At 41.6% G+C, this 27,609-nt stretch overlaps 1 protein-coding gene across 2 annotated transcripts in view; it reads left to right on the top strand.

The window, feature by feature from the left end:
* The window catches only part of KICS2 (KICSTOR subunit 2), a 30,071-nt gene extending 8,436 nt beyond the window's left edge, over window positions 1–21,635 (top strand). The window contains exons 2-5 of one of the 2 annotated variants that reach the window (XM_065934717.1): window positions 1,014–1,299; window positions 13,950–14,761; window positions 17,652–17,654; window positions 20,188–21,635. In XM_065934717.1, coding sequence (XP_065790789.1) covers window positions 1,014–1,299; window positions 13,950–14,761; window positions 17,652–17,654; window positions 20,188–20,258 — 1,172 coding nt within the window. In that variant the 3' untranslated portion in view covers window positions 20,259–21,635. Of the gene's footprint in view, window positions 1–1,013; window positions 1,300–13,949; window positions 14,867–17,651; window positions 17,655–20,187 lie in introns of those variants that run through there. The other variant, XM_065934715.1, reaches the window with a different exon arrangement.
* Window positions 21,636–27,609: the final 5,974 nt, after the last annotated feature.

Here is a 27,609-nt window from a genome sequence, read left to right on the forward strand (position 1 = left end):
CTTTTTGTTCTCCTAATGTCTTGCCTCTGATTCATTGTTGGGGTACAGAATTGCTTAAGACAACATCTATGAAACTGGCCCCAGAAATATAGTTTTTCATGTATTCATACAAAAGTAAAGAAATGATGTATATGCCATTTGAACCTTTTCAACTGTTGTAAAGAATGTATTTGGCCTTACTTCTTGTTGATTTCCTTTGGAATCCCTGAGTTACAGCAGCAGTTATTTATAATTGCCTCCTACTCTTAATAATTCACAATGTGGTGCTTATTGTGATATAACCAAGTGTCAATCTTGCTAAGAACACTAACATTTCCTTTTTTCCCCCTCGGATCCCAGTAGGCTGTGTTTTCCATTTTCTAGTATAGCTTAAAAAAAAAAATACAACTCCAAAGCCAAAATGAAGTTTTCTGGTATACCAGGAATAACAACAGTGTCTCATAATTGGGTATTCTCTTTTATTTTAAATTCCTAAACGAGGAAGGAGGGCTTTTTAGAACCAGGTTCATGTCACTTGCTAGGTTAACTATCCTCTGAATTAGACCTGAATCCTTCATTGAAGAGGGATTGGTATGTGGGTAAGGAAAACTCAGTGTTAGATTCCACCTGGGTCAGGAAGATCCCCTGGAGAAGAAAATGGCATCTCATGCCAGTATTCTTGCCTGGAATACCACCAGGGAAGCCCATTCTTGCCTGGAGAATCCCATAGACAGAGGAGCCTGATGGGCTACAGTCCTTGGGGTTGCAAGAGTCAAACACGACTTAACGGCTAAACGATAAGACAACAAGAAAATCATACACAGGTTCATTGCTACACAAATGAGGGGTTCCAGGCATCCACTTAACTTACTCTCCAGTGAAATTATGAATCACAAAATGTTGTAGAAGTCAGAGAAGATGGTAGATGAGAAATCATTGAGTGCAGTGGTTTGGATTATTTCCTTCTGGATGCTGGCAAGCATTTAGTGGGTCTGGTTTCTCTTCCTTACCTGCTTCTGCCATTTGCCTTCCAGGGGGCCAGTCTTTCTTCAGCAGGAAGGATTCCATTCGCACCATCTATACGTCCCTGCACAACGAGCTGAAGAAGGTGGTGACCGGCCGTGGTGCCTTCGGGGGGACCGCGCCCCACGTGGAAGAGCTCCTTTCCCACCTGTCAGAGCAGCTCTGCTTCTTTGTCCAGGCTCGCACAGAGATCGCAGACTTCTATGAGAAGATGTACACTCTGAGCACACAGAAGTTCATCAATGCCGAAGAGCTCGTTGGCCTCTTGGACACCATCCTCAAGAAATACAGCTCCAGGTCAGTGTAGGTGAGCGGGGAGGGATGGGGTGTGGCAACCTGGCAATTCCATGCAGGGTCTCATGGAATAACTGTGAAGAAATGGCTGTATTGTGTTTTATATATGTTAATTCATCAACAGGTGTCCATTAAGCAGGGCTTCCCTGGTGGCCCAGTGGCAAAGAATCTGCGGGCCAGTGTGGGAGACACAAGCTACCTGTAAAGAAGTGAGATGGGTTGTAATGTGTTACTTCCTGCCAAATCCAAAAGGCAATTCCAAAAGAATTTGAATGGTGCTGTGGACATCATCGACTGTGAATGACTCAGTTTTATTTTGGGGGTCCTTGGAACCCGTCACAGAGCCTTGCACATAGTAGGTGCTCAGTAATTTTATGACGAGCTAAATGGAAAGTGACAACTTGAAAAGATACCACTCCTCTGGACATAATGAGTTCAGATATGTTTGCTTAAAAAAGAAAGGCTGATATTTTAATTTATAGTCCCAAATGAAGGTTAATTAATGCTCATCTGATTAATGGATGAGTAGTATGGTGTTATCGACTCGATGGACATGAGTTTGAGTAAACTCCGGGAGGTGGTGATGGACAGGGAGCCTGGTGTGCTGCGGTTCATGGGGTCGCAGAGAGTCGGACAAGACTGAGTGACGGAACTGAACTGAACTGAGTGGGCGAAGTACAGAGATTAAAAGAGACCGTATGGAGGAGGTAGAATCTGAGGAGACTTTAGTGTTAGACGGTGCATAGTTGATGGACAATGTTGCGTTAGTCTCGGGTGTCCAGCAGAGTGTTCCAGTTGCACAAGTATATGTATCTGTGCTTTTTCAAACTCTTTTCTCATTTAGAGTATTACAGAATACTGAGCAGTGTTCCCTGTGTTATACAGTAGGTCCTTGTTGGGTATCTATTTTATTTATTTTTTGTTTTTGATATTTTAACTTTATTGGCATGTGGTTATTTACAGTGTTGTGTGAGTTTCCGATGTACAGCAAAGCGATTCAGTTATACACATGCATGTATTTATGCTGTTTTAGATTCTTTTTCCTTGTAGGTTATCACAGAATATTGGGTAGAGTTCCTTGTGCTGTATGCTAGGCTCTTGTTGATTACTTAGCTTATGTTTATAGTTCTGTGTGTATGTTCATCTCAAGGTCCTGATTTATCCCTTCTCCCCATCTTTCCCCTTTGGTAACCTGTAAGTTTGTTTTTGATATCTTTCCAAGTCTGCTTTTATTTCGTAAATAAGTTCATCTGTATCTTTTTTAAAATTACATTCCACATATGAGTGATATCACATGGTACTTGTCCTTCTCTGACTTACTTCACTTAACATGATAGCCTCTAGGTCTATCCGTGTTGCTGCAAACGGCATTATTTCACTCTTTTTTATAGCTGAGTGATGTGAGATCCAACCAGTCCATCCTAAAGGAGATCAGTCCTGGGTGTTCATTGGAAGGACTAATGCTGAAACTGAAACTCCAGTACTTTGTCCACCTCATGCGAAGAGTTGACTCATTGGAAAAAATCCTGATGCTGGGAGGGATTGGGGGTAGGAGTAGAAGGGGACGACAGAGGACGAGATGGCTGGATGGCATCTCCGACTCAATGGACATGAGTTTGAGTCGACTCCGGGAGTTGGTGATGGACAGGGAGGCCTGGCGTGCTACGATTCATGGGGTCGCAAAGAGTCGGACACGACTGAGCGACTGAACTGAACTGAACTGATATTCCATTGTATATGTATACCACATCTTCTTTATTCCTTTGTTGATGGACATTTAGGTTGCTTCCATGTCTTGGCTATTGTAAATAGTGCTGTAATGAACATTGGGGTGCATGTATCCTTTTGGATTATGGTTTTCTTTGATACACACTGCTATATTTAAAATAGATATATAGATGTCAATCCCAAACTCCCAATATGTCCCTCTCTGAGAAGATTTTTAAAGGCAGGTAGGATTTTGAAAGCTAAGGTTTGTAGAAAGAAGGGTTTCTTTCTTTTTTTTTTTTTTGAAAGGTTTCTTCATATCTGTGGTTTCTCCCTATTTGTGACTCCACATCCAAGGATGCAAAGTATTTACTGTTGAAAAAAATCTGCATATAAGTGGACCTGTACAGTGCTAACTCATGTCATTCAAGGGTAAACTGTGTTCTAAATTATCTTTTTATTTACTTTTAATAGATAATATATTGTTGCTGTTCAGTCGCTAAGTTGTGTCCGACTCTGCAGCCCCATGAACTGCAGCACACCAGGCTTCTCTGTCCATCTCCCTGAGTCTGGTCTCCCTGAGTTTGCTCAGACTCATGTCCATTAAGTCAGTGATGCCATCCAACCATCTCATTCTCTGTTGCCCACTTCTCCTCTTGCCCTCAATTTTTCCCAGCATCAGGGTCTTTTCCAGTATATTAACATGGCTCAAAATTTATAAAAGTGCAAAAGAATACAGCAGTGAAAATTTACCTTCTGCCCCTGTTCTTCAGCTAAATTCCCTTCCTAAGAGCCAATGAATGTTAACAACTTTTTCCTGTCATTCTCAAGGGATAGTGTATGCATATCAATCCACACATTTTCTTTTTTTAAACAAATTTTGCATGTTTTCAAATGTTTTATATTTGGAGGTGTTGTTTTATTTCTCCCTCAAATCTGATTAGTATATGTTGTCTTTTAATAATTTTTTAAGATCAAAAAGTATAGTATAACTGGAAATATGATTCTTAGGGTGAAGTATCTTATGTGGTGATTCCCAAATGCTAACATGAAAGTGGTTTTGTTGAACCATTTAGGGAGCTTAAGAAAAATATTTATACTGGGGCCCTTCTTCTTTCCCGAGAGAGTAAGATCTAGCAATTCTGGGTTGGGTATCCAGACATCTGTCTTTTAAAGGTTTCCTGTGATACTGATACATAAATCTGCAAGAAAAATGGAATAAATAAGAGAATGATGCCAATACTGGTTATATGGGGTATGGAGCCTTCCCAATGTGTGTGCAAGTGCCTGGCATTTGTTGTGTCATAGTAATGAAGGCAGTAGTGATGTAATTGCTTCAGTCGTATCCAACTCTTGCGACCCCATGGACTGTAGCCTGCCAGGCTCCTCTGTCCCTGGGATCTCCCAGGCAAGAATACTGGAGTGGGTTGCCATTTGTTTCTCCATGGGATCTTCCCAACCCAGGGATAGAACCCACATCTCCTACATTGCAGGTGGATTCTTTACCACTGAGCTCCAGAAATTCCCCATAATAATGGAAGGTTATTGCTATTTAACTGTTTTTATTTTGTTAGACTTGTGGTATATCAACTTTGAACCTTCTTTGAAATACCCCAACTTCTCAAAGCCCTGGGAATTTCTTCCACTGCAGTAGCAGAAGCCCAGCTTTCATTCTTGCAGATCTTAGGGCACTTGTCTGTACCCCTCATCCTGTTGAGTGGACACTGATGGAGTTGGGCTGTAGGATAACACATGATCAATAAGTATTTTCAGCTATAGACATTCTCCACCAATGCTACCTTTGTCTACTTAATAGGGAATTACTGATCACAGACACATCCTAGTCTAAAAATGATCTACATTTAGATGCTTTGGGTTAATTTGAGCAATATAAATTCATAGTTTAGAATTACTGAAAAGTTGTAATTTTGTATAATATATTGATTTTGCAGAGAAGGCAATGGCAACCTACTCCAGTACTCTTGCCTGGAAAATCCCATGGATAGAGGAGCCTGGTAGGCTGCAGTCCATGGGGTCACTAAGAGTCGGAACCAACTGAGTGACTTCACTTTCACTTTTCACTTTTATGCATTGGAGAAGGACATGGCAACCCACTCCAGTGTTCTTGCATAGAGAACATAGGGATACGGGGGCCTGGTGGGCTGCCGTCTATAGGGTCGCACAGAGTCAGAAAGACTGAAGTGACTTAGCATTAGCAGCATATTGATTTTGGGGGAGAAAGTGGAATTATTTTAGATACAAATTAACATGATTTACCCTTTGCTTTTAGAGTTGAAGAGGAAGCATGTTTTGTTTTTTTCCCCTGGAAGCCAGTTCTGCTCAGAGTAGAATGGTGTTAAAGGTTTCCTCTTTTGGCAAACTTACTACATTGTTAAGCAAATACAAATTCTTGTTTAAGAATCACAGTCATTTGTGATGTTGCATTTCAAATTGAACAATTAACATTAATCATTTGATTAATCATTAACATTAATCATTCTGTGTGCCCTATAGAAAGAATAATACAGATTTAATTCTTTCAGGGTCAGTTCAGTCGCTCAGTCATATATGACTCTTTGCCACCCCATGGACTGCAGCATACCATGCTTCCCTGTCCATCACCAACTCCTGGAGCTTGCTCAAACTCATGTCCATCAAGTCAGTGATGCCATCTAACCATCTTATCCTCAGTTGTTCCCTTCTCCTCCTGCTTTCAATCTTTCCCAGCATCAGGGTCTTTTCCAGTGAGTCAGTTCTTCGCATCAGGTACTGGAGTTTCAGCTTCAGCTTCAGTCCTTCCAATGAATATTCAGGACTGATTTCCTTTAGGATAGACTGGTTGGATCTCCTTACAGTCCAAGGGACTCTCAAGAGTCTTCTTCAACACCACAATTTATTATTATTATTTTTAATCATTTGATTTATTTTTATTCATTGGAGGCTAATTACTTTACAATATTGTAGTGGTTTTTGCCATACATTGACATGAATCAGCCATGGATTTACATGTGTTCCCCATCCTGATCCCCCCTCTCGCCTCCCTCTCCATCCCGTCCCTCTGGGTCATCCCAGTGTACCAGCCCTGAGCACCTGTCTCATGCATCCAACCTGGGCTGGTGATCTGTTTCACCCTTGATGGTATACTTGTTTCAATGCTGTTCTCTCTGAACATCCCAACTTCTCCTTCTCCCACAGAGTCTAAAAGTCTGTTCTGTACATCTGTGTCTCTTTTTCTGTTTCGCATATAGGGTTATCGTTACCATCTTTTTAAATTCCATATATATGCATTAGTATACTGTATTGGTCTTTATCTTTCTGGCTTACTTCACTCTGTATAATGGGCTCCAGTTTCATCCATCTCATTAGAACTGATTCAAATGAATTCTTTTTAATGGCTGAGTAATATTCCATGGTGTATATGTACCACAGCTTCCTTATCCATTCGTCTGCTGATGGGCATCTAGGTTGCTTCCATGTCCTGGCTATTATAAACAGTGCTGCGATGAACATTGGGGTGCACGTGTCTCTTTCAGATCTGGTTTCCTTGGTGTGTGTGCCCAGGAGTGGGATTGCTGGCAACACCACAGTTTAAAAGCATCAATTCTTTGGCGCTCAGCTTTCATTATGGTCCAACTCTCACATCCATGCACGACTACTGGATAAACCATAGTATTGACTAGACAGACCTTTGTCGGCTAAGTTGGTCATAGCTTTTCTTCCAAGGAGCAAGTGTCTTTTAATTTCATGACTGCAGTCACTATCTGCAGTGATTTTGGAGCCCAAGAAAATAAAGTCTCTCACTGTTTCCATTTTTTTCCCATCTATTTGTGGTGAAGGGACTGGATGCCATGATTTTTGTTTTTTGAATGTTGAGTTCAGGGTCAGGGTGTCTACTATTCTTTGAATACTTCTGAAGGGAAGTAGAACTTGGGTTTTTTCTCCAAGGAAATGTCAGTGGAACATTTTTTTGATTCTGTTGAATTTGTTTTTAGTTTATTTACCTGTTTTGTACAATGGGCATAAGAGAAAACTCTGGCTAATCTTCCTGTTTCATGGTTAGAGCAAAACTAGAATATTGATTATAAGTGCGAATTAATATATACTCTCCTAAAACAAGAGCTTTTAATTGAAGTGCAGTATTTTATGTTATAGGGATACAATGTAGTGATTCACAATTTTTAAATGATATATCCCTTTTATAGTTATTATAAAATATTGGCTGTATTCCTTGTGTGGTATCATGTATCCTTTTTATGCCATGCCATGCAGCATGCAAGATCTTAGTTCCCCAACCAGGGATCTGCAGTTACTCATTCTAGACAGCTTTTTAAAGCAATAATATTCTATTACATGATTTTTATTCTTTAATCATAATTTTATAGCTAGTATTTAAAGGACATTTTAAAAAATTGAGTTACATAAATTTATTTGCGTTTGGGAGGGAGGGTTGAAGTAAAAAAGGATAGCTTTAACCTTTGCCTGGCAAAGGTAGGCACACCAGGCTTCTGCCTTGAAAAACTATGTGTTTCCTGTTTGCATTTTAGGAAGCACATTTTGTTTTTCAATCTGAATGCTTCAAATGACAGAATTCTCACCTTAGGCAGAACTGTGATTTGATTTATTGGCTTTAGGCCCTTTTTCCTTTAAAAAAGGTTTGTAATGATAACACTGTTAATGAAACAGTTGGCTGCATGTGTGTAGTTCAATAAGGTTAACTCTTGCCCACTGAAAGTTTCATAAGCAAAACCAATGACAGTGCAATTTCTGTGGGACACATTCTACTCTCGTTAATTGACATGCCTAGATCTTAACGGTGAAGACTCTAGGCTTTCCTATGATCTTGCCCCAACCCAACTGCTCAAATTATCTAAGACCCATCAAATGCTTTAAATTGCATTCAAACTATGAGTGAAAAGGAAGCAGCATCAAAGATAAATACAGGAGTTTAAGCAGAAGCCCCCTCCTGCCAAAAAAAACCAAAACCAGTCCACAGTCTAATGCATTCCCCATAAGTATTTGCCATTTCCTACCTTAGTTCCTGTTACTTAGTTCGCTTAGAATATGCTTGAATTTGTATTGGAGGAAATACTACCTCTTCTCTTTACCCTTTTTTCCATCTGGGGACCCTTTAGCAAAAGACAGATTAACGAGAGAAGAGCATCCAAATGTATTTAATAGTTTTAATGTGCCCTGGGGACTTCCCTCATGGCTCAGCGGTAAAGAATCCACCTGGCAATGCAGGAGACCCAGGTTCAATCCCTGGGTCAGGAAGATCCCCTGGAGAAGGAAATGACAACCCACTCCAGTATTCTTGCTGGGGAAAGGGACAGAGGAGCCTGGTCGGCTACAGTCCGTGGGGTTGCAAAGAGTCAGACACGGCTTAGCAACCAAACAGCAACGTGGCCTGGAGTCTTCTTAAGGAAATGAAGACCCAAAGAAGTTGTTAAACCTGTGTTTTTATACCAGAGTTGATGATGAGTGAGAGTTGTGGGAAAAAGTGGTATGAGCCAAGTTTCCTGAACTGGGAGAAACAGCAAGGCCTGTTAGTTCAGATTTCTCTCTGTGACCTTTGTCCTTGGAGATAAGAATGTTCCTTTCCTCAGGGTACAAGGAGGGTACTTGAGGGTTTTATTACCTGCTTCAGAAGAGGGCCAGAAAGTCCTTCTTGCACATGTCATTTCTCAAATTCATTCAGCTTAAAATAGTCAATATTACCAGGATGCCATAGAGTTCTATCTTGTATCAGCTGTTGCCACAATCATTCTGTATAACAGACCATCCCCAAAGTCACGCTTTCGGGCAGACAGGTCTGCTGGGAGTTGTCTGATATAGGCTGGGCTCAGCTGGGTGGCTGTGCTGAACATATTGCTCTCAGTGGGCTTGGCTTTTCGCTGTGAGCTGTGGGCTTAGTCAGCTACACGTGTGTTCATTCTGAGCCCAAGGTTAGAGAGGAAGCAGCTACCTAGTGGTGAGGACCCAAGCGCAAAGGAACAAGCCCAGTCAAGCTCATGTTAAGCTTTTGCCTGCATCAGATCTGTTAATATCCCTTTGGCTAAAACAAATCACATAACCAGTCCATGGTCGGGGTGGGAAAGTACGCCACCTTTGGTGGGAGGGCTGCAAAATCACACAGCAAAGGGGCTGGAATTGGGGTGGTTAGGAATTTGGGGCCTGAAATTTAAGCCCTCATCTTCACATGGCTAACTCCTACCAGTTCTTTGAGCTTTGTGGGTCAATTTAAACCTGTCTCCTCCATGGCCTGCACAACCTTTCCACCAAAAGGAATTGTTCCTTTTTCTCAACTGTTACTTGATCTGTATCCATCCTAAGAGATGTATTACTTCCTACCTGTACCCATTATAAATGCCTCCTTCCACCAGGTTAAGTCCTGTAGGGCAAACCTTTGGCTAATTCATCTTCATTTCGTCAATGTGTTTGTCTCTAAAAACTAGTAAAATAGTTGTTTTAAGTGGGATTATGGATTTTTTTAATGTGGTGAAATTTACGTAACATAAAATGTACTGTTTTAATCATTTTTAAAAATTTTTTAAATTATTTTTTTAAATCATTTTTAACTGTACAGTTCTGTGACATATCCTATATTCACATTGTGCTACAGCTTTATTTTTCATCAGACTTCTGACTTCTCACATGCATGGACCTCCACACTTCTTTCAGAAGGAACTGCTTGATGGGGATCTGTGAAGGAAGGAGTGCATGCTTGAGTTCTCTCTCTCTTTTTCTGTCTTAACTTTTGGCTTTTTTTTGGAGCAGATGTTCTCTGCAAATAATTGTCAATGTATTCTGTGTTCAGACTCTTTCAAGCTCGCTGCCATAGCTGAGGTGTGTGTTTTTGGATTACGATCTAACAGACCACCACCACCACCCACCCCATGGTCTGAGATGTGAATAGGTATAAGGCACAGGGTAGAAATGGGAAGATGATACAACATAATGCTAATCTCAAAGTCTTAGCAGAATAGCATCAACATGCATTTTTAGCTCTTCTTGAAAAGATGAAATGTAGCTTCGCCATTCACATTCATCCTAATAAACATTGAACACTTAAAACAATTTTATGATGTTTATGGAAGAGCTTGTGCGGAATTCTTTCTAAAGGTTGGTACAGAGAATTCATTTTCTTTCAAGAATATTGGATATAAATTATTTCCAATTGGAAGCAGAAAAATCACTTTGAGTACTGTTACTTGTGATAGAATGATACCATTTTCCCGTTATTAACAGTCTTACTGTGTTCATAGTTCCTTGGCAGATTTTTCTTGATACCCATGATTACAGAATACTGTGATGCTTAAGGCTTATTAAGTGTCAAGTTTCCTAAAGGCTAAGGTGGTAGGAGCATTTCTTAGAATGCAAAGATTTTGAGACATGCTATAGCATATGTGTGTGTGTGTGTGTGTGTTAGACTTTCTTAATGTTTATTTCGAAGCATGTAATGTTTGAAGAGTCCAAATTAGTTAATTGAGTACTTGAGCCAGAGGATTTTTAAAAAACACTTGTATTTATTTTTCTGCACCAGGTCTTTCATTGCAGCATGTGAACTCTTAGTTGCAGTGTGTGGGGTCTAGTTTCCTGACCAGGGATTGGACCCCTTCCGCATTGGGAGCACGGAGTCATAGGCACTGGACCACCAGGAAAATCCCTGAGCTAGAGGATTTGAGATCCGGTTTATTTTCCAGTGGTCATGTATGGATGGGAGAGTTGGACTATAAAGAAAGCTGAGCGCCGAAGAATTGATGCTTTTGAACTGTGGTGTTGGAGAAGACTCTTGAGAGTCCCTTGGACTATGAGATCCAACCAGTCCATCCTAGAGGAAATCAGTCCTAAATATTCATTGGAAGGACTGATGCTGAAGCTGAAACTCCAATACTTTGGCCACCTGATGCAAAGAACTGACTCATTTGAAAAGATCCTGATGCTGAGAAAAATTGAAGGCGGGAGGAGAAGGGGCCAACAGAGGATGAGATGGTTGGATGTCATCACCGACTCAATGGACATGAGCTTGAGTAAACTCCGGGAGTTGGTGATGGAGAGGGAGGCCTGGCGTGCTGCAGTCCATGGGGTCTCAAAGAGTCGGACACGACTGAGCGACCGAACTGAGTTTATCCTTCTGATTCTTTCAGTGCCTTATTAGACTACACCCTCCATCCATGTTTTAGCTTCCCTTTCCTAGAGGATGTTGACTATAAAATGCCAGTAATACAAAAAACAATGTATTATTGTTAAGTGAATAACTGCATCCTATTTATCACATGATAATCAGTTTCTGTCTTATAACATTCAGCCTAGTTTGGGATCTCATAATCATAATCTCGTTTTTTTAGGGTTTTAAAAACTCTAGATATACTTGTGATGATTTTTTTCCTAATTGTTTAGTTGATAACCAAAATTTTCCTCCTCAACCAGGGCCAGAACAGATGTGTGTGAATCTTCTGTCTCTTTGAAGTATGTTGTTGCTGATGTTCAGTCACTAAGTCACGTCCGACGCTGCAACCCCATGGGCTGCAGCACGCCAGGCTCCTCTGTCCTCCACTCTTTGAGCTTGCTCAAATTCATCTCCATTGAGTCAGTGATGCCATCCAATCATCTCATCCTCTGTTGTCCCCTCCTCCTCCTGCCCTCAATCTTTCTCAGCATCAGGGTCTTTTCCAGTGAGTTGGCTTTTCACATCAGGTGGCAAAGTACTCAAACTTCAGCTTCATCATCAGTCTTTCCAATGAATACTCAAGGATGATCTCCTTTAGGATAGACTGGTTTGGTCTTGCAGTCCCTGGGACTCTCAAGCGTCTTCACCAGCACTGCAATTCTTTGGTACTCAGCCTTCTTTATGATCCAACTCTCACATCTGTACTTGACTACTGGAAGTGTAGCAGTTAAGTTACATGGGGTCATGCCTGTAAATCATTTCCCATGGTGATTGGAGCATACTGGAGTCATCAAATTAATTTAGCGAGTAGTAACCTAATTACAAATATATATGTATAATAAATAAAGAGTACATTGTGCATAGTAAGTGTGAAGTGAAGTGAAGTTGCTCAGTCGTATCCCACTCTTTGTGACCCCATGGACTGTAGCCTACTAGGCTCCTTGGTCCATGGGATTTTCCAGGCAAGAGTACTGGAGTGGGTTGCCATTTCCTTCTCCAGGGGATCTTCCCGACCCAGGGATCGAACCGGGATCTTCCGCATTGTAGGCAGACGCTTTACCATCTGAGCTACCAGGGAAGCCCCATAGTAAGTGTAAATATGAAATTTATCTATAGGTATATATATAAAGTATAGTATGGTCACAGTACTAAGTCACAGTATAAACTGTATTTCTTACTGTAGATCATGGCTAAAATTTTTAAAAAACATTTCGTCTAGGACAAATAGGAATGAAATCACAGTATTACTTAACTTTCTTTGTGATATCGTCTCATTTTTAGCTATGTAATTTCTGGGGAAACTGAGGAGAATGGGAATGTGGATCAAACTGAGGAGGGTGTAAGTTCAGGGAAGGTGAAATTGCACAGGTTATTAAAAGGCTTTTAAGCCTTTGTTAAGGATTTTAGATTTTATCCTGAGATAAATGGAAAGTGATTGAAGTATAAAATTTTTAAACTTAGCCACCATTTTGTTTGTAACTGTGATTAAATTATGAAGGGAATTTGGGAACTAGGATTGAATAAGGGCTTTCTGGTAAGTGTTCTATTCCTTTAATAAACATTTATTGATTGCATACTGTGTTTCAGATATTGGTTTATCATCTCTACTCCCATCTGCAAAATAGGTTTTATAATCGTTTTGGAGTTACTGTGTGCCGGAGCCTGCCGGCAAACGAACTGGTCGAGAACGCAATTAGCAGAGTACCTAGGAAAACAAGACTCAGAAAGAGAAAGACGGGGTTGAGAGGGACGGAGTCCGCTTGCGTCTGACTCCGCCAACTTATTGAAGAATACCACGCCTATATATACGCTAACAGGAGTTACTAAGAATAGATCGAGGGTTTGCATACGTGCAGAGCTACAGATGTTTTAAATTCCCACACTCAAGATCAGTAAAGCATTAATTACCCTAGCGCCCAACATGATTAAGATCAATAGAACATTAGAAAGAAAACAGGCTTCATCAATAGATCATCTAGATGGAAAACAGGTTCAGGCATGACGAGTTTATCAGCACCAGGAAAACAGGCAAAAGGTCACCGGGGTGTTTTTTCCCTGAAGGAGACAAATGCCAGTCTATACTTTAACAAGAAGGGGTGGCAGGACAAAGAGAGACCACCCTTTGCTCTCTCTTAAGGCTGTAAGGGGCCTGTACGTTCAGGCCGGCTCCCTGCAACTGTGAACATTAAATAAGGTGATATGTGTTATGTGCACATTTAAGAGATATTTCAGTGACCTTTTCTTTGCCTCTTTAGGACCTAAGCCTGAAATAGAATGTCTTGTTTCATCATACAATTCCTGGAATAAATAAACTTCAGAGAGACCTATAACAGAAATTACCTGCAATCCAGTGTTTAAGCCTCGGTGCTTTCACTGCCGGAGTTCAACCCTGATCAGGGGATTAAAATCCCACAATCCTTGTGGCATGGCCAAAAACAAACAAACAAAATGAAACAAACAAAAGCTGAGAAAGACTTACAGCTAATTCAGTTTCTCTTTATTTGAAAATAAAGTAGCGGCTATTCTCAATTTCTTTTTGTAACATCAGGCTCTTCCCATGGGAGACTATAACACCGACATAATCCTGAGATGGTGAAGTTGTCAGAACGATTCTTTAAATAAATCAACATGGAATCTTTCTGTCTTTCCCTTCCCTGCCCCCAAACATAATATTGTGTGTCTGACCACATTGGGGTTTTCTTTTTTTTTTTTGAGGATGGAAAGCGTCACCGTGGGGTCACACTTCCACTGAACGTATTCATTTCCCTTCCCACTTTAGATTTCACCACCCCATCCTCAGTCCCCTGGAGAGCAGTTTCCAGCTGGAGGCCGACGTCCTGAGTCACCTCCTGAAGGCCCAGGCTCAGGTCTCCGAGTGGAAGTTCCTCCCATCCTTGGTGAATTTGCACAGCGCTCACACCAAGCTGCAGACTTGGGGCCAGATCTTTGAAAAGCAGCGGGAGACCAAGAAACATCTGTTTGGAGGGCAGTCTCAGAAGGCCGTTCAGCCCCCACACCTTTTCCTTTGGCTGATGAAACTCAAAAACATGCTCCTTGCCAAATTTAGCTTCTACTTTCACGAGGCGCTGAGCCGGCAAACGACTGCTTCAGAAATGAAAGCGCTGACTGCAAAAGCCAGCCCCGACCTCTTTGGAAAGATCTCCAGCTTCATCAGGAAATACGACGCTGCCAACGTGTCCTTAATCTTCGACAACCGAGGTTCTGAGAGCTTTCAGGGCCACGGCTACCACCACCCCCATTCCTACCGGGAGGCCCCCAAGGGCGTGGATCAGTATCCGGCTGTGGTGTCTCTGCCCAGCGACCGGCCTGTCATGCACTGGCCCAATGTCATCATGATCATGACGGACCGCACGTCCGACCTGAACAGCTTGGAGAAAGTGGTCCACTTCTACGATGACAAAGTTCAGAGCACCTACTTCCTCACCCGCCCGGAACCTCACTTTACCATTGTTGTCATTTTTGAGTCAAAGAAATCGGAGAGAGACTCCCACTTTATCTCTTTCCTTAGTGAGATCTCACTTGCCCTTAAGAACCCCAAGGTCTTTGCAAGTCTAAAACCTGGATCCAAAGGTTAGCAGGTGGTTTGAGTGAAAGGCATTCAAGACTGGGTGTTGTGTTCTTAATTGCCCTAAGGAGCTACAGTGGTCTATGATTAGAGGTTCCACCCACCCCACCCCGCACCCCCCCACACACCCCTCCCCCACCCCATGCTTCTTGCAGTTCTAAATTCAGGACAAACCCTGCCTGATTGCATTGCACCCTTTATAAGCAATTATGGCCAAGTGAATAACATATCCAAAGAGTAGCTTAGGAGGTGGTCATGGGCGCTGGTCTCTGCAGTACAGCAAGGTATTTTTTTGGTGTTTTCTTCTGTTTTCCTGTATTTCATGTAGACTAGTATTTATTGGCCTTTGATTTTTCTTTCCAGATGTTTTATATTGTTCTAAACATTGTATTCCAGTGTAATTTCAAATGCCCTGTCTTTCCCTCCCCTCCTTCCTGGATGAGTAACTGAGATACTATATAAAACAGTTTTTTAAAATCAAGGAATATTTTGTAGCTCATGAATTAGCAAATTAACATGAAACTTTAAGTTTTGTGATCAGCAAATTAATATTTTTGATGCCAAAATTAGGGTCTTGGTGAGAAAGTTCTATCAGCTGTTGAAATTGACAGTGAATCAGAATGGTAGCAATAGCATCTGGTTTTTAACAGTTCCAAAGACTCTCAGGGCAACTTTAATAGCCAAGGTTGCTTTTGGAATGACCTGCACATCTAGCTGCATTTGTCTTTACCCTTAAAACGTTTGAATTTTTCACTCTGTTTTAAAGTTTGTGTAAGCCACTAAGTGGTCGTTTCTTCCTCCTTCAGCTATTTGGCTCTCGGTTTATCACCTTTCTGTTGAAATGCATGCTTATGTTTGGCTCCACTCCCTGGTTATCTTTAGGCTGAAAAAGCAGGCAGTCTTGATTTTTCAGCCACTTTTATGCAACTTAACCTACTTCTATAAAATCAAAATGAAGGTCTTGATACTTTTTACTTGCTAAAAATCTATTGCGCATTCAAAAGACCTCTTCGTAATTGAGTAATCCACCTACAGTTAAGCACATCTCAACCTGGGTTTCATTCCTGTCTCCTCCACATTATTTTTAGAAGCAGTGATGCATCTTAACACATGCTTCCTTGACGCTTTCCTTCCTAGGTGTTCATGGGGAAGGAGACAGATCAGTGAAGACATAATGGTCTGTGGAGACCTTCCCTTCTAGGTTATTGATTCAAAATAAAAATAAGCCACAAAGAGTAATTGCATTGTTACTATTTGATAGTTCCTTCAAAGCTTGTCTGCAGCATAATGATCAGAGCAGTCCCCTTTCCCATGATTGCGTGGAGTCACGGATTTTTACAGGGTGGCCGTAGCAGGCAAGCTTGCAGCATTGGCTGAGACCAGTGTCTCTCGAGCCCATGTAGAAGGCCTGCCCAACTCAGACTGGACCCCCTGGTGGAAGAGCCCCCCGGCCTGTTTTCCGTGGAGAGCATGTGTTTTTCTTTTCTTTTTAAAAAAAAAATATGATTTGTGAAAAGCCAGTTTGCTTTACATAGGAAGTAGAGATTTACTTCTGCATTTTACTCAGGTTCAATAAAAATCTGGGCCAATTTCACAACATTTAACTTACATAAAAAATTGAAAACAGGCTGATTCATGTCAATGTATGACAAAACCCAAAAAAATAAAAAAAAATTTTTTTAAATTTTAAAAAATAAAAAAGGTACAATAATTAAAAAAAAAATGAAAACAGTTGGAACTAATTAGTCAAATCATTTTTCTTCCTTTTTGTGTTTCTCCAAGAAGCTGAGAAATATTCCTTGGTGTTCATGAATTTTTTTTCCCCCTAGATGAAACCACCATTAGCCTTAATGATACGGTGTCCCGTTTACCTAAAAGAAATAGACCTCAGCGGAGCGTGGCAGAGAGTGTAAAGAAAACATATACAATATTTAAATACTGAGTCCTCGCCTAGAACATATTTGAATTATATATTTAGTTTTAAACCTATTTTGGTTCAAGCCAGGAAACAAAGTCATTTTACTGAGATGTGTCCTTTGAAATCAGTAATGAAATGATCTATAAAGTCTATGCTTTACTAATGTGAAGTGAAGTGAAAGTCGCTTAATCGTGTCTGACTCTCTGCGACCCCATTCTCCAGGCCAGAATACTGGAGTGGGTAGCCTGTCCCTTCTACAGGGGATCTTCCCAACCCAGGGACTGAACCCAGGTCTCCTGCATTGCAGGCGAACTCTTAACCAGGTGAACCACAAGGAAAGCCCAAAAATACTGGAGTGGGTGGCCTATCCCTTCTCCAGGGGATCTTTCTGACCTAGGAGTCGAACTGGGGTCTCCTGCACTGCAGGTAAATTATTAACCAACTGAGCTATCTGGCAAGCCCCATGCTGTGCTAATGGAAAGAGTAAATGCTCATATTTTCTGTAGACCGTTTGCTTTGAAATATGTTTCTAAACCACAACTTGGCCAATGTTTATAGGTGACCAGAAGTGTAGTGAACACTTACCAAGTTTGCCAACAAGCCCATCAAGGAGTGTTCATTCCAGAAAGTTGTTTGGACAGAGGGTGAACATTTATGATTTTGTTCTTTGGGTCCAACCTGGTGTCTGACTGTGTCATCTTAGGGAGTGTGACACTAAAGCTAAATTCTTAACCCAAGAGCCAATATCCTGTTTATAATGCTCTGTACATTCGAAGATACTAGAGAAAATTTGCTTTGAAGAGAGAAAATAGTTATTTCAACCTCACTCCCAGTAGAGTCACTCAGGTGATCATCAACATAAGTTCACCCTTTGATCTAACAGCCAACTTGCAATTTTCTTTGGCAAGTTGGCCTCTGAGTTTGACTTCCTTATCTGTAAAATGGGGATAAGGAAATATGGTCTGCTTTTTCCAAAGGATGTGTAAGAATGAGCCGAGATCACGCATGTAAAAAACGCTTTGCAAACTTACTTGAATTTGAACGCTGTCAAAATAAAAGATGAACCACTGTTTCTTTAAACTTTCCTGTTCTCATCTTTCTCTTCATATTAGTGACAAACCTGTACTTAAGACATTAAGTTTGAATGGTACTTAAAGAACTAGTTTAGAAGAGGTGGCAGATAAATGTCTAATCAACCCACCTGCTCTACTTATTTTAGAATCTTTGTGGTTCTTACCCAAATTTTTATCATTGGTGGAAACATCATTTCATTTCTGTTTTCTTACTGATATTTCTTAGTCTGGTTGCTCTATCAGTTATCGAGAAGGGTAAATTAAAATCTCCAGTTGTGACTGTGGATTTATTTTTGTCAGTTTTCTGCATTTTGTATTCCTATTATCAGACCCATACACATTTATAGTTTTTCTTTCTCGTGTATTAAGCATTTTATCATTATAAAGCTTCCCACTTTATTATTTTTTTTAAGCTTCCCACTTTATTTCCATTCCTTGCTTTGAAGTCTTTTGCCTCTTCTTTTTTCTTTTTTTTTTTAAAGAAAAATTAAGAATAGTTCCTTTGGCTGTGCTGGATCTTCATAGTTGCATGAGCTTTCTCTAGTTGTGACGAGCAGCACCTGCGCTCTCGTTTCAGCGCGAGGGCTTCTCATTGCGTTGGCTTCTCTTGTTGTGGAACACAGGTTCTAGGGCTCCCAGGCTCTAGAGCGTGGGCTTAATAACTGTGGCATACAGTTGCTCTCCAGCCCATGGGATATTCCCAGATCTCCTGCACTGCAGGCAGATTCTGGGCCTCTGCGCCATCAGGAAATCCTTTGCCTCATTTTTATGACCATTCCAGCTTGCTTATGTTTCCTGTTTGCATGGTGTGTCTTTTTCAATCCTCTCACTTGTCATTTATTTGTATCACTGTTTTTAAAGTGTGTGTAGTGAGAACTAGAGAATACTGATTAAAAAGAGCAGTATCTGACAGTCTCTGCCTTTTGATTGAAATGTTTAGTTCATTTCTCCTATGAGGTTTTCACAGTCAAGGTTTTGCTGATGGTATCCTCAAACCATTATTTAACATGCTTTCTGTTCTCTTTTTCTCTTCATGTTGGGAGTTAGATCAAGATGTTTGATCAGATTCAGTAATTGCTTTTTTCTTTTTGGTAGCAGGTGTTGTGCATTTTGGGCTTCCCACATGGCGCTAGTGGTAAAGAACCAATGCAGGAGATGTAAGAGAGATGAGAGATAGGGTTTCCATCCCTGGTTGGGGAAGATCCCCTAGAGGAGGGCATGGCAACCCACTCCAGTATTTTTGCCCAGAGAATCTTATGGACAGAGGAGCCTGGCAGGCTATGGTTCAAAGGGTCGCCAAGAGTCGGACATGACCGAAGTGACTTAACATGCACACACACACACACACACACGTTGTATGTTTTATTAGACAGTTAATACCTGGCATTGCCTAAATTGGTTGTATTAGTAGAGGTTACAAAACTGTTGGATTCTAAATATGTCATTCCAATTTCATTTATTAGACAAATATGCAAAGAGGAACTACACCTCCAACTCTTTAGTTACCTTGAAGAACAGCTCATAAAGGGGTGGCTATATAAACGCTTAATTCTTTTGTCAGTTCTTAAAATAGGGCATTGTACAGCATCTTCCAGAGCCATTGAGGAGTTTGTAAAGAAATGTGTAGGAATTTATAAGGATTTCTGCCTTTTGCCTCTTAGCTTTAACCTTGAATCTGAATCAAAGCAGCCATTTTTTCTGCTTACCATAGACACTTTCATATAAAATATTACAGCCTTCCCTTATATCTTCTTCATAGTTGATTTTTCTCTCTTGATTCCTGTTAACTCCTCTCCTCTACTTTTTCCTCCCTCTCTAGTTTCTAATACCTTCCTCAGCAATTCCCCTTTAGCCACTAACATTCTTCCCACTATGGCCATAACACCCTGAATGCGCCCGATCTCGTCTGAAATTCTTCCCATGCTTCAGGGAGCCAGTATCCTAGTGGTCTCTGACCCAATTTTGAAAAGCAGCATCTGAAAATATTTACTTTGATTGCTTTTACAGCTAGTTAGGTTTTTTTTTTTTTTTCCAGGCAGTTGCAAACGAATACATAGAGGGGAAAAGTTCAGTATTGACACTAATGGGGTGACCACAAAAAGCCCAACCACTTCATGAGCACACAAGACATTTAGCCAACTGTCTTAGCCAAATAGCCAAGCAGTTTTGTGTATATCCAGTGGATTACTCAGCAAGAAAAGCTACTCAGAACTAAAATCTTTCCAAGCATATTTTTACTGTAATTTTTTTATTATTAGGTAGAAAATCATTCTCAGTCTATTTTCTGTAATTAGTTTATATAAAAACATCACATTAACTTCTGATTTTTGTTTTTCTTTTAAGTAAGTTTAAGAAAATAAAAATTTTTTTCCCCTATCCAAGTGAGAAAGAAATAACATACCATGTGACTTCCCAAGAAAGCCCTGTAGATAGAGTTTAGCAATTCTCCAATGCATTTATTTAATGGCCTTTTGCCTGAATAATTCTAAGCTGCTTCTCCAGAGGAAATGAGTCAGAAGAAATATGCTTGTCATGTCCTTCTTCCTTGGGAGACTTCTCTTGATATCTTGTAGATCCATGAGGCTTTATTAAAGCAAGTCTTTTGACTTGCCTGCATATTTTTTCAATCTGATTTTGATCATCTGTTTCTGGGATACTTTAAATTTAAAACCATATGGTATGTATAAGATATCAATGTTAGGAAATGAACAGATGCAAATGTGTTTTGCTTTCTGTAGCCCTGTACCTAATGTCAGACTCTGCCTGCTAATGCAGGAGACTCGGGTCCTGTCCTTGGATCAGGGAGATCCCCTGGAGAAGGAAATAGCAACCTACTCCAGTATTTCTGCCTGGAGAGTTCCATAAAGACAGGAACCTGGCGGGCTACAGCCTGTGGGTTCACAAAGAGTCAGACATGACTTAGCGACTAAACAATAAGAACCTAATGTCAGCCCCTGGAGGCAGGAGTTTGCCCGAAGGTAGGACTCAGGGAGAGGCCACGAGAGGCAGCTGTGTTGAGAGGCATTCTGAAAGAGAACTGCTTGGGTGGGCAGCGGCAACAGCAGGAACATGCAGGATGGTACCTGACTCTGATCTCACAGAGGAAGATAGTCATGGGAACTTTGGCTCACTTTGTCCCTTGGGAGCTTTGGCAGGTCTTAGAAACTGTCGAGTAATTCCTGAATTTGTTTAAATTTGAACATTGATGTCTCATTTGATACGAGATTTATAATGACTCAGCTGATTAACGTTCTAGATGAAAGCTAAACTCATTTTTAGTGTATCAGGGTCTGGCCGTGTAGGACACCCTTGGACTCCAGAGCCGGCTAGACCAGTAGAGCAGTCGGTCCCCAAAGCAAAAGCAGATAGAGGATATGAATGGCTCTCTGCTGGTATTTAACGTATATTCATTTAACAACTGTTAAACATCAACTTCCTGGCTTCCCTGGTGGCTCAGATGGTAAATAATCTGCCTGTAGTTCAGGAGACCCAGGCTCAATCCCTGGGTCAAGACGATTCACCTGGAAAAGGGAATGGCTACCCACTCCAGTATTCTTGCCTGGAGAATTCCATGGACAGAGGAGCCTGGAGGGCTACAGTCCATGGGGTCACAGAGAATCAGACATGACTGAGCAACTAACACAAATATTAACCACGCCAAGAATGGTCCTACAGCAGTCAACCATGATATATATGAGGCCTGCTTGATTAGTGCTGGTATTGAGGTAAGCTGGCTCCAACCACCCAGGCAGGCCCAGAGCTGAGGAGATTGTAAGCAGGAAGACAATGAATAGTCTTCAAACTTGTTCTATCAATTTTGGAAAAACCATGATTCCTTGATGGATTTTTATTTAAAAATCTGAAATCATCATCATTACATTTAAATGTCTCAGGTGATATACTTTATCATGCATTGTAGATGTTGACACTGGAAATAAAACTATTCTTTTAAATCAGTGAAATCTTGTTATAATAGACTTAATAGCTACCATTTTTATATTTAAAAACATCTTAATAAGCTTTGTAACAATTGGAAATATTGCTCCCTGAATTCCATTCTGTTTCTCCCATAGAAAATTATTCTAGGATTTAAAAAACAATTTTTTTTCAGCTGCACCTTTTGGCATACAGGATCTTAGTTCCCCAAACAGGGATCAAACCCATGCCTCTTGCAGTGGAAGCTCAGAATCCTAACCCCTGGACCACCAGGGAATTCCCAGAATTTTGTTCTAATGTTTTTTTTTCCTCTTAAAAGTCTTATTGATCACCCTATTAAATACTTATCAGCATATTTTATATATATATATATATATATATATGTTCTATTACCATAAAGCTCTAGGAGTCTAATGACCAAATGACATACATACTAGAAATTTTATTTGAAATATCTCTTTCAATGAAATGAGTAGGTACTGCTTATGGTGACTTGGTTAACGCAGGCAATTGTCTAAACGTTCCTCTGGTGAGCAGAGATCTTTATCTCTAGTAATACCTCATATTAAGAATTGTGAGGGGTCTGATATTTTACAAGTTACCATGCCATAATTTCATGGGTGCTGGCAGCACACAGGAAGTAATTACAGCAGTAGCAAAAGCCAGAATATTCCCGTTTTTGCACTGGTTCTCTGAGCCCCAGTTCCCTCAGGGTCAATGTGGATGGGTCCAGATGGATGCCTGCTCACACAGTACGTTGCATTTCAGGAGAGAATTCTGACCTTAAGAAACCCAAATCTTTTTTAATGGTCAATAAGCATGCCTTCCATTTGCTCAAGTATTATTCTGGGCAGTAACTATGTTAGTTTCCAAGGGTTGCTGTTACAAAATACCTCAAGTCGGGTTGTTTAAAACAGAAGAAATTTACTGTCTCTCAGTTCTAAAGGCTACAAGCCTGAAATCAAGATGTGGCAGGGCTATCTTCCCTCTGAAACCTGCAGAAGAAGCCTTCCTTGCCTTCCAACATCTGAGGTTTTGTTAGCAATCTCTGGTATTTTTTGGCATATAGCTGCATGACTCCAGTCATCACTTGGCATTTTGTCTGTCTTCACAAGGTTGTCTTCTTATAAGGACACCAATCATGTTGGACGAACGGCCTGCGTACTCCATATGTGTGTGTGTGTGCATTTAGTCACTCAGTCATGTCAGACTCTCTGCGACCCCGTGGATTGCAGCCCACCAGGCTCCTCTGTTTATGGGCATTCCCCAGGCAAGAATACTGGAGTGGGTGGCCATGCCCTCCTCCAGAGGATCTTCCCAACCCAGGTCTCCCAAATTGCAGGCAGAGTCTTTACCATCTAAGCCTTCAAGGAAGCTCAAAATACTGGAGTGGGTAGCTTATTTCCAGGGGAACTTCCTGACCAAGGACTTGAACTGGAGTCTTCTGCATTGCAGGTGGATTATTGACCAGCTGAGCTACCAGAGAAGCCCACTCCAGTATGACCTCATCTTAACTAATTAGATCTCCAGTGACCCTGTTGCAAATAAATTCCCATCCTGAGGTACTGGGGATTATGACGTCAACATGCTTTTGTGGGGAGGGACATCATTCAGCCCTTCAGAGTGGATGTGTCTGCTCTTTAGGTGAAGGGGTGTGCTGTCTTCCAAGGGTGCTCACCGGGACACACGCATCTTTGAAAGATAGTCCAGAATTAAGGGCATTTTGTGCTTCACTCAAGACCCATAAAAAGTCTTCTGATACACCACATAAACTTATGGGTGAGAAGTGAGTTTGCTTTTGTGTAAGAGAAGAGCCATTACTAAAGAAGACAGAAAGAAAACATAACCTGTCAAAGGCAGGGAAAGAGTTTATACAGAAGTTGAGGTTGAAATTGATTTCCTAGAAATGACCTTTATCCTCGTATTTCTTGGGGCATATTCACATACCCCAGGTGGTGGAGTCTCAGTCTGAAAGATCACTGTTATAAAAGACATGGAGGTGTATCTGGGCTCTGAGTAGCTACATCTAGTACTGCTTTAAAGTGTTCCGGGTGTTGAAATGCCCCTTCCATCTTTCTGAACTTTGAGAGGTGTCTTTCCTAAAAGTTGGGCTGAGCAGTGTCATCAGAGAATTAAGAGAGTCTCTGCATTTGCTTAGGGAAAAGATCAGGAGTGGGCACCAGTAGGGAGTCCCACGGAGAAGGCAACGGCACCCCACTCCAGTCCTGTTGCCTGGAGAATCCCATGGACGGAGGAGCCTGGTGGGCTGCAGTCCATGGGGTCGCTAAGAGTCGGACAGGACTGAGCGACTTCACTTTCACTTTCACTTTCATGCATTGGAGAAGGAAATGGCAACCCACTCCAGTGTTCTTGCCTGGAGAATCCCAGGGACAGAGGAGCTTAGTGGGCTGACGTCTATGGGGTCACACAGGGTCGGACACGACTGAAGTGACTTAGTAGCAGCAGCAGCAGCAGCAGGGAGTCCCAAAATGTGTAGGAGGTGGCTTGCAACAGAGCAGTGAATAACCTATGCAGATATAGCATGGGTTGATGAGGAGCAGACCTGTGGCTAAGGCAGCAGACACCTGGTGGGGTCCTGATTCTCAGAAACAGTGAGGAAAGTGTCAAGACCCTGAAATTCCTACAGTTACACAGTATGGAGAATTGAGGTTTTCTTAAAATGGGTATTAATAAATCCATGTGACCTTATTTTACACTCTCATTGATGCAGTCTGGACATGCCAATTAAACTTTTTTTTTAACTTTATTTTTGGCTGCATGGTGTCTTCACTGCTACATACGGCCTTTTCTCTAGTTGCGGTGCACAGGCTTCTCATTGCAGTGGCTTCTCTTGTTGGAGTGCACAGTAGTTGTGGTGCACAGGTTTAGTTGCCCCGCAGCATGTGGGATCTTCCCAGACTAGGGGTAGAACCCATGTCCCCTGTATTGGCAGGCGGATTCTTAACCCCTGGACCACTAGAGAAGTCCCAGTTAAACTTTTTGACCCAATTGTGTATGACTAAATTGACGTGGAATCATACAATTCCACAGTAGATTGTTAATGCAGACACAATGACTTATTTGCATAATTTTTTCAACTATGCCTTTTGCATAATGAGGCCACTTTCTCAGACATGTGTTTGTCACCATCTGGCTTAGCAAGTACATTTGTCCTTGGAAAGCTTGAGAAGGTTGAGATTCTTTACCTTTTTTTTTTTTTTTAATGTTATTTTTAGCTTGAAAATCAGCAAAAATCTCCAGGAGCAATGAAGTTTCATTTCATCAAAGTTGAGTCGCTGTGGTCTTGTTTCGTTTTTAAAGGGATGGGTGATATTGAGGAAAAGTTTCTTGTCTGTGTCCTCAGGGAATTAACTTCCAATGAAGGACGGCCTACAGGAGCTGAAGAGATACCCAGCTTCAAAAAAAAAAAAAAAAAAATTGTAGTGATTTGTCAAACTTCAGTTAACTACAAGTGAGAGTTGTTAACAGTATTGAAAAGCCGTCAAATGCTTTATTATTTTCCAATAATAAAATTCTTCTTGGGGAAAGTATTAAATGCTTGGAAGAAACAGTTTGAGAAGTAGGATTGTTCTGGTTACCTGCAGGGTCTTCCTTTTGCTTTTCTGGAAGAAGAACTGGCATGGACCAGGAAGGGGAGAAAAGGGATCGCCCTGCCGTATATAATTAAGTAGGGAGCTTTCCAGGTGGCGCTAGTGGTAAAGAACCTGCCTGCCAATGCAATAGGTGCAAGAGACACAGGTTTGATCCCTGGGTCGGGAAGATCCCCTGGAGGGGGAATGGCAACCCACTCCAGTATTCTTGCCTGGGAGGAAATCCAATGGACAGAGGAGTCTGGTGGGCTATAGTCCATGAGGTTGCAAAGAGTTGGAGACGATTGAGCAACTAACACTACAGAGTTTCTTAGAGCAGAAGATGCTGTTATAACTGTGCGCCAGCTCGTGGGAGAGCTGAGGCCTTTCTCGGGCTAGTAGCCAACTTTCGTAGCCTCAAGACAAAATTCCTGCTGGAAGGTGGCATGGAGTGATTGGTTAGGATGCTAGAGGGTGGTAATAGGGTGGATGTTTTACCTAATATGGGGTCAGGGAGCCAGCCGGTTTAGATCAGGGTGGTCTCATGACAACGGTTGCTGTGGGGCTTGGTCAGTTCCGGGGATGACCTTGGTATATATAGGGCTCCACATCTGTGGCCTTGGTGCAAGGCTTTACACCTGTGATCTTGGTACAGGGCTCCACATTAATCACTGGACCACCAGTGTGTGTGTGCTCTTTGTCCGACTCTTTGCAACCTCATGGACCGTGGCCCACCAGGCTCCTCTGTCCGTAGAATTTTCCAGGCAAGAATAATGGAGTGGGTTGCCATGTCCTCCTCCAGGAGAATCTTCCCAGCCCAGGGGTCGGACCTGCATCTCCTACATTGGCAGGCAGATTCTTTAAAGCCCCCAAAATGTGTAACGTGAGACAATGCTGTAGGTACTTAATAACATTGTCGATATTTTGGTATTATGAGTTTTGTTTGGGTTTTTGTGTTTTTTTTGACACTAATAGATTTCTGTTAAATTTGGGGGGCATCTCTTTGGTGTCTGAACTCCCTAGAAAGGCTCTGTTGAAATTGACATAATTGCAAAACCTTTCATTTGGTGGCAAGAAGGTTGGGAGTGAGAGTAACTTGGAAGTAGCCAGCAGAGGGCAACAGCTCCTGACCTGAGGTTTTGTTTCTGTCCTGGCGACACCGGTGTAGTGTGGCTTCTCCTGGACAGTGGAAAGTTGAGCAGTGCAGGAATTATCACCAAAATGACCATTTTTAGCATTTTTAGTGTGCTTTGATGACTGCTCTTGTACAGACAGGTATTCGGGCAAGATTTAGTTCAAGAACTGACTCAGAAGCTCTACTGTCCTTGAATTTTGAATTGAATTTTGACCAAGAAATTCCAAACTCTCTTCTCACCTGGTGACTGCGCGGTGAGCTGTTCCTGACTCAGGACCGGTCCCCAGTGACTGGCGTCTGGCCGTTGCCGGGTTAGAGGCTTTTATGGTTTGTTCTGAGGCTTGTGCCTCCTCCCCATCAGACCACAGCGCTTCCCGTGCCTGGGGTGTTTAGAAGGATGATTAGGGAGTTATTCCTTAGCGTTTCGGGAGGAGGAGGGAGGGTCACATCCCTTTGAGTTTGTACTAATGTATGTTCTTCCTCCCAGAAAATGTTAAATTTGGGGGGCATCATGTTGTCCATGATGACAACATTTTCTTTTTTTTAAATTTTATTTATTTATTTTTTTATTGTAGTGGTTTTTGCCATACATTGACATGCCTCAGCCATGGATTTACATGTGTTCCCCATCCCCATCCCCCCTCCCACCTCCTTCCCCATCCCATCCCTCTGGGTCTTCCCAGTGCACCAGGCCCGAGCACTTGTCTCATGCATCCATCCCGGGCTGGTGATCTGTTTCACCCTTGATAATATACTTGTTTCAATGCTGTTCTCTCTGAACATCCCACCCTCGCCTTCTCCCACAGAGTCCAAAACTCTGTTCTGTACATCTGTGTCTCTTTTTCTGTTTTGCATATAGGGTTATTGTTACCATCTTTTAAAATTCCATATATATGTGTTAGTACACTGTAATGGTCTTTATCTTTCTGGCTTACTTCACTCTGTATAATGGGCTCCAGTTTCATCCATCTCATTAGAACTGATTCAAATGAATTTTTTTTAACGGCTGAGTAATATTCCATGGTGTATATGTACCACAGCTTCCTTATCCATTCGTCTGCTGATGGGCATCTAGGTTGCTTCCATGTCCTGGCTATTATAAACAGTGCTGTGATGAACACTGGGGTACACGTGTCTCTTAACATTTTCTTTTTTAATTTCAAGGATTCATGGAAGCTCCTATGGGTCCACGCATCCCAGG

This window comes from Muntiacus reevesi, chromosome 4, assembly GCF_963930625.1.
Source record: "Muntiacus reevesi chromosome 4, mMunRee1.1, whole genome shotgun sequence".
Taxonomy (NCBI): Eukaryota; Metazoa; Chordata; class Mammalia; order Artiodactyla; family Cervidae; genus Muntiacus; species Muntiacus reevesi.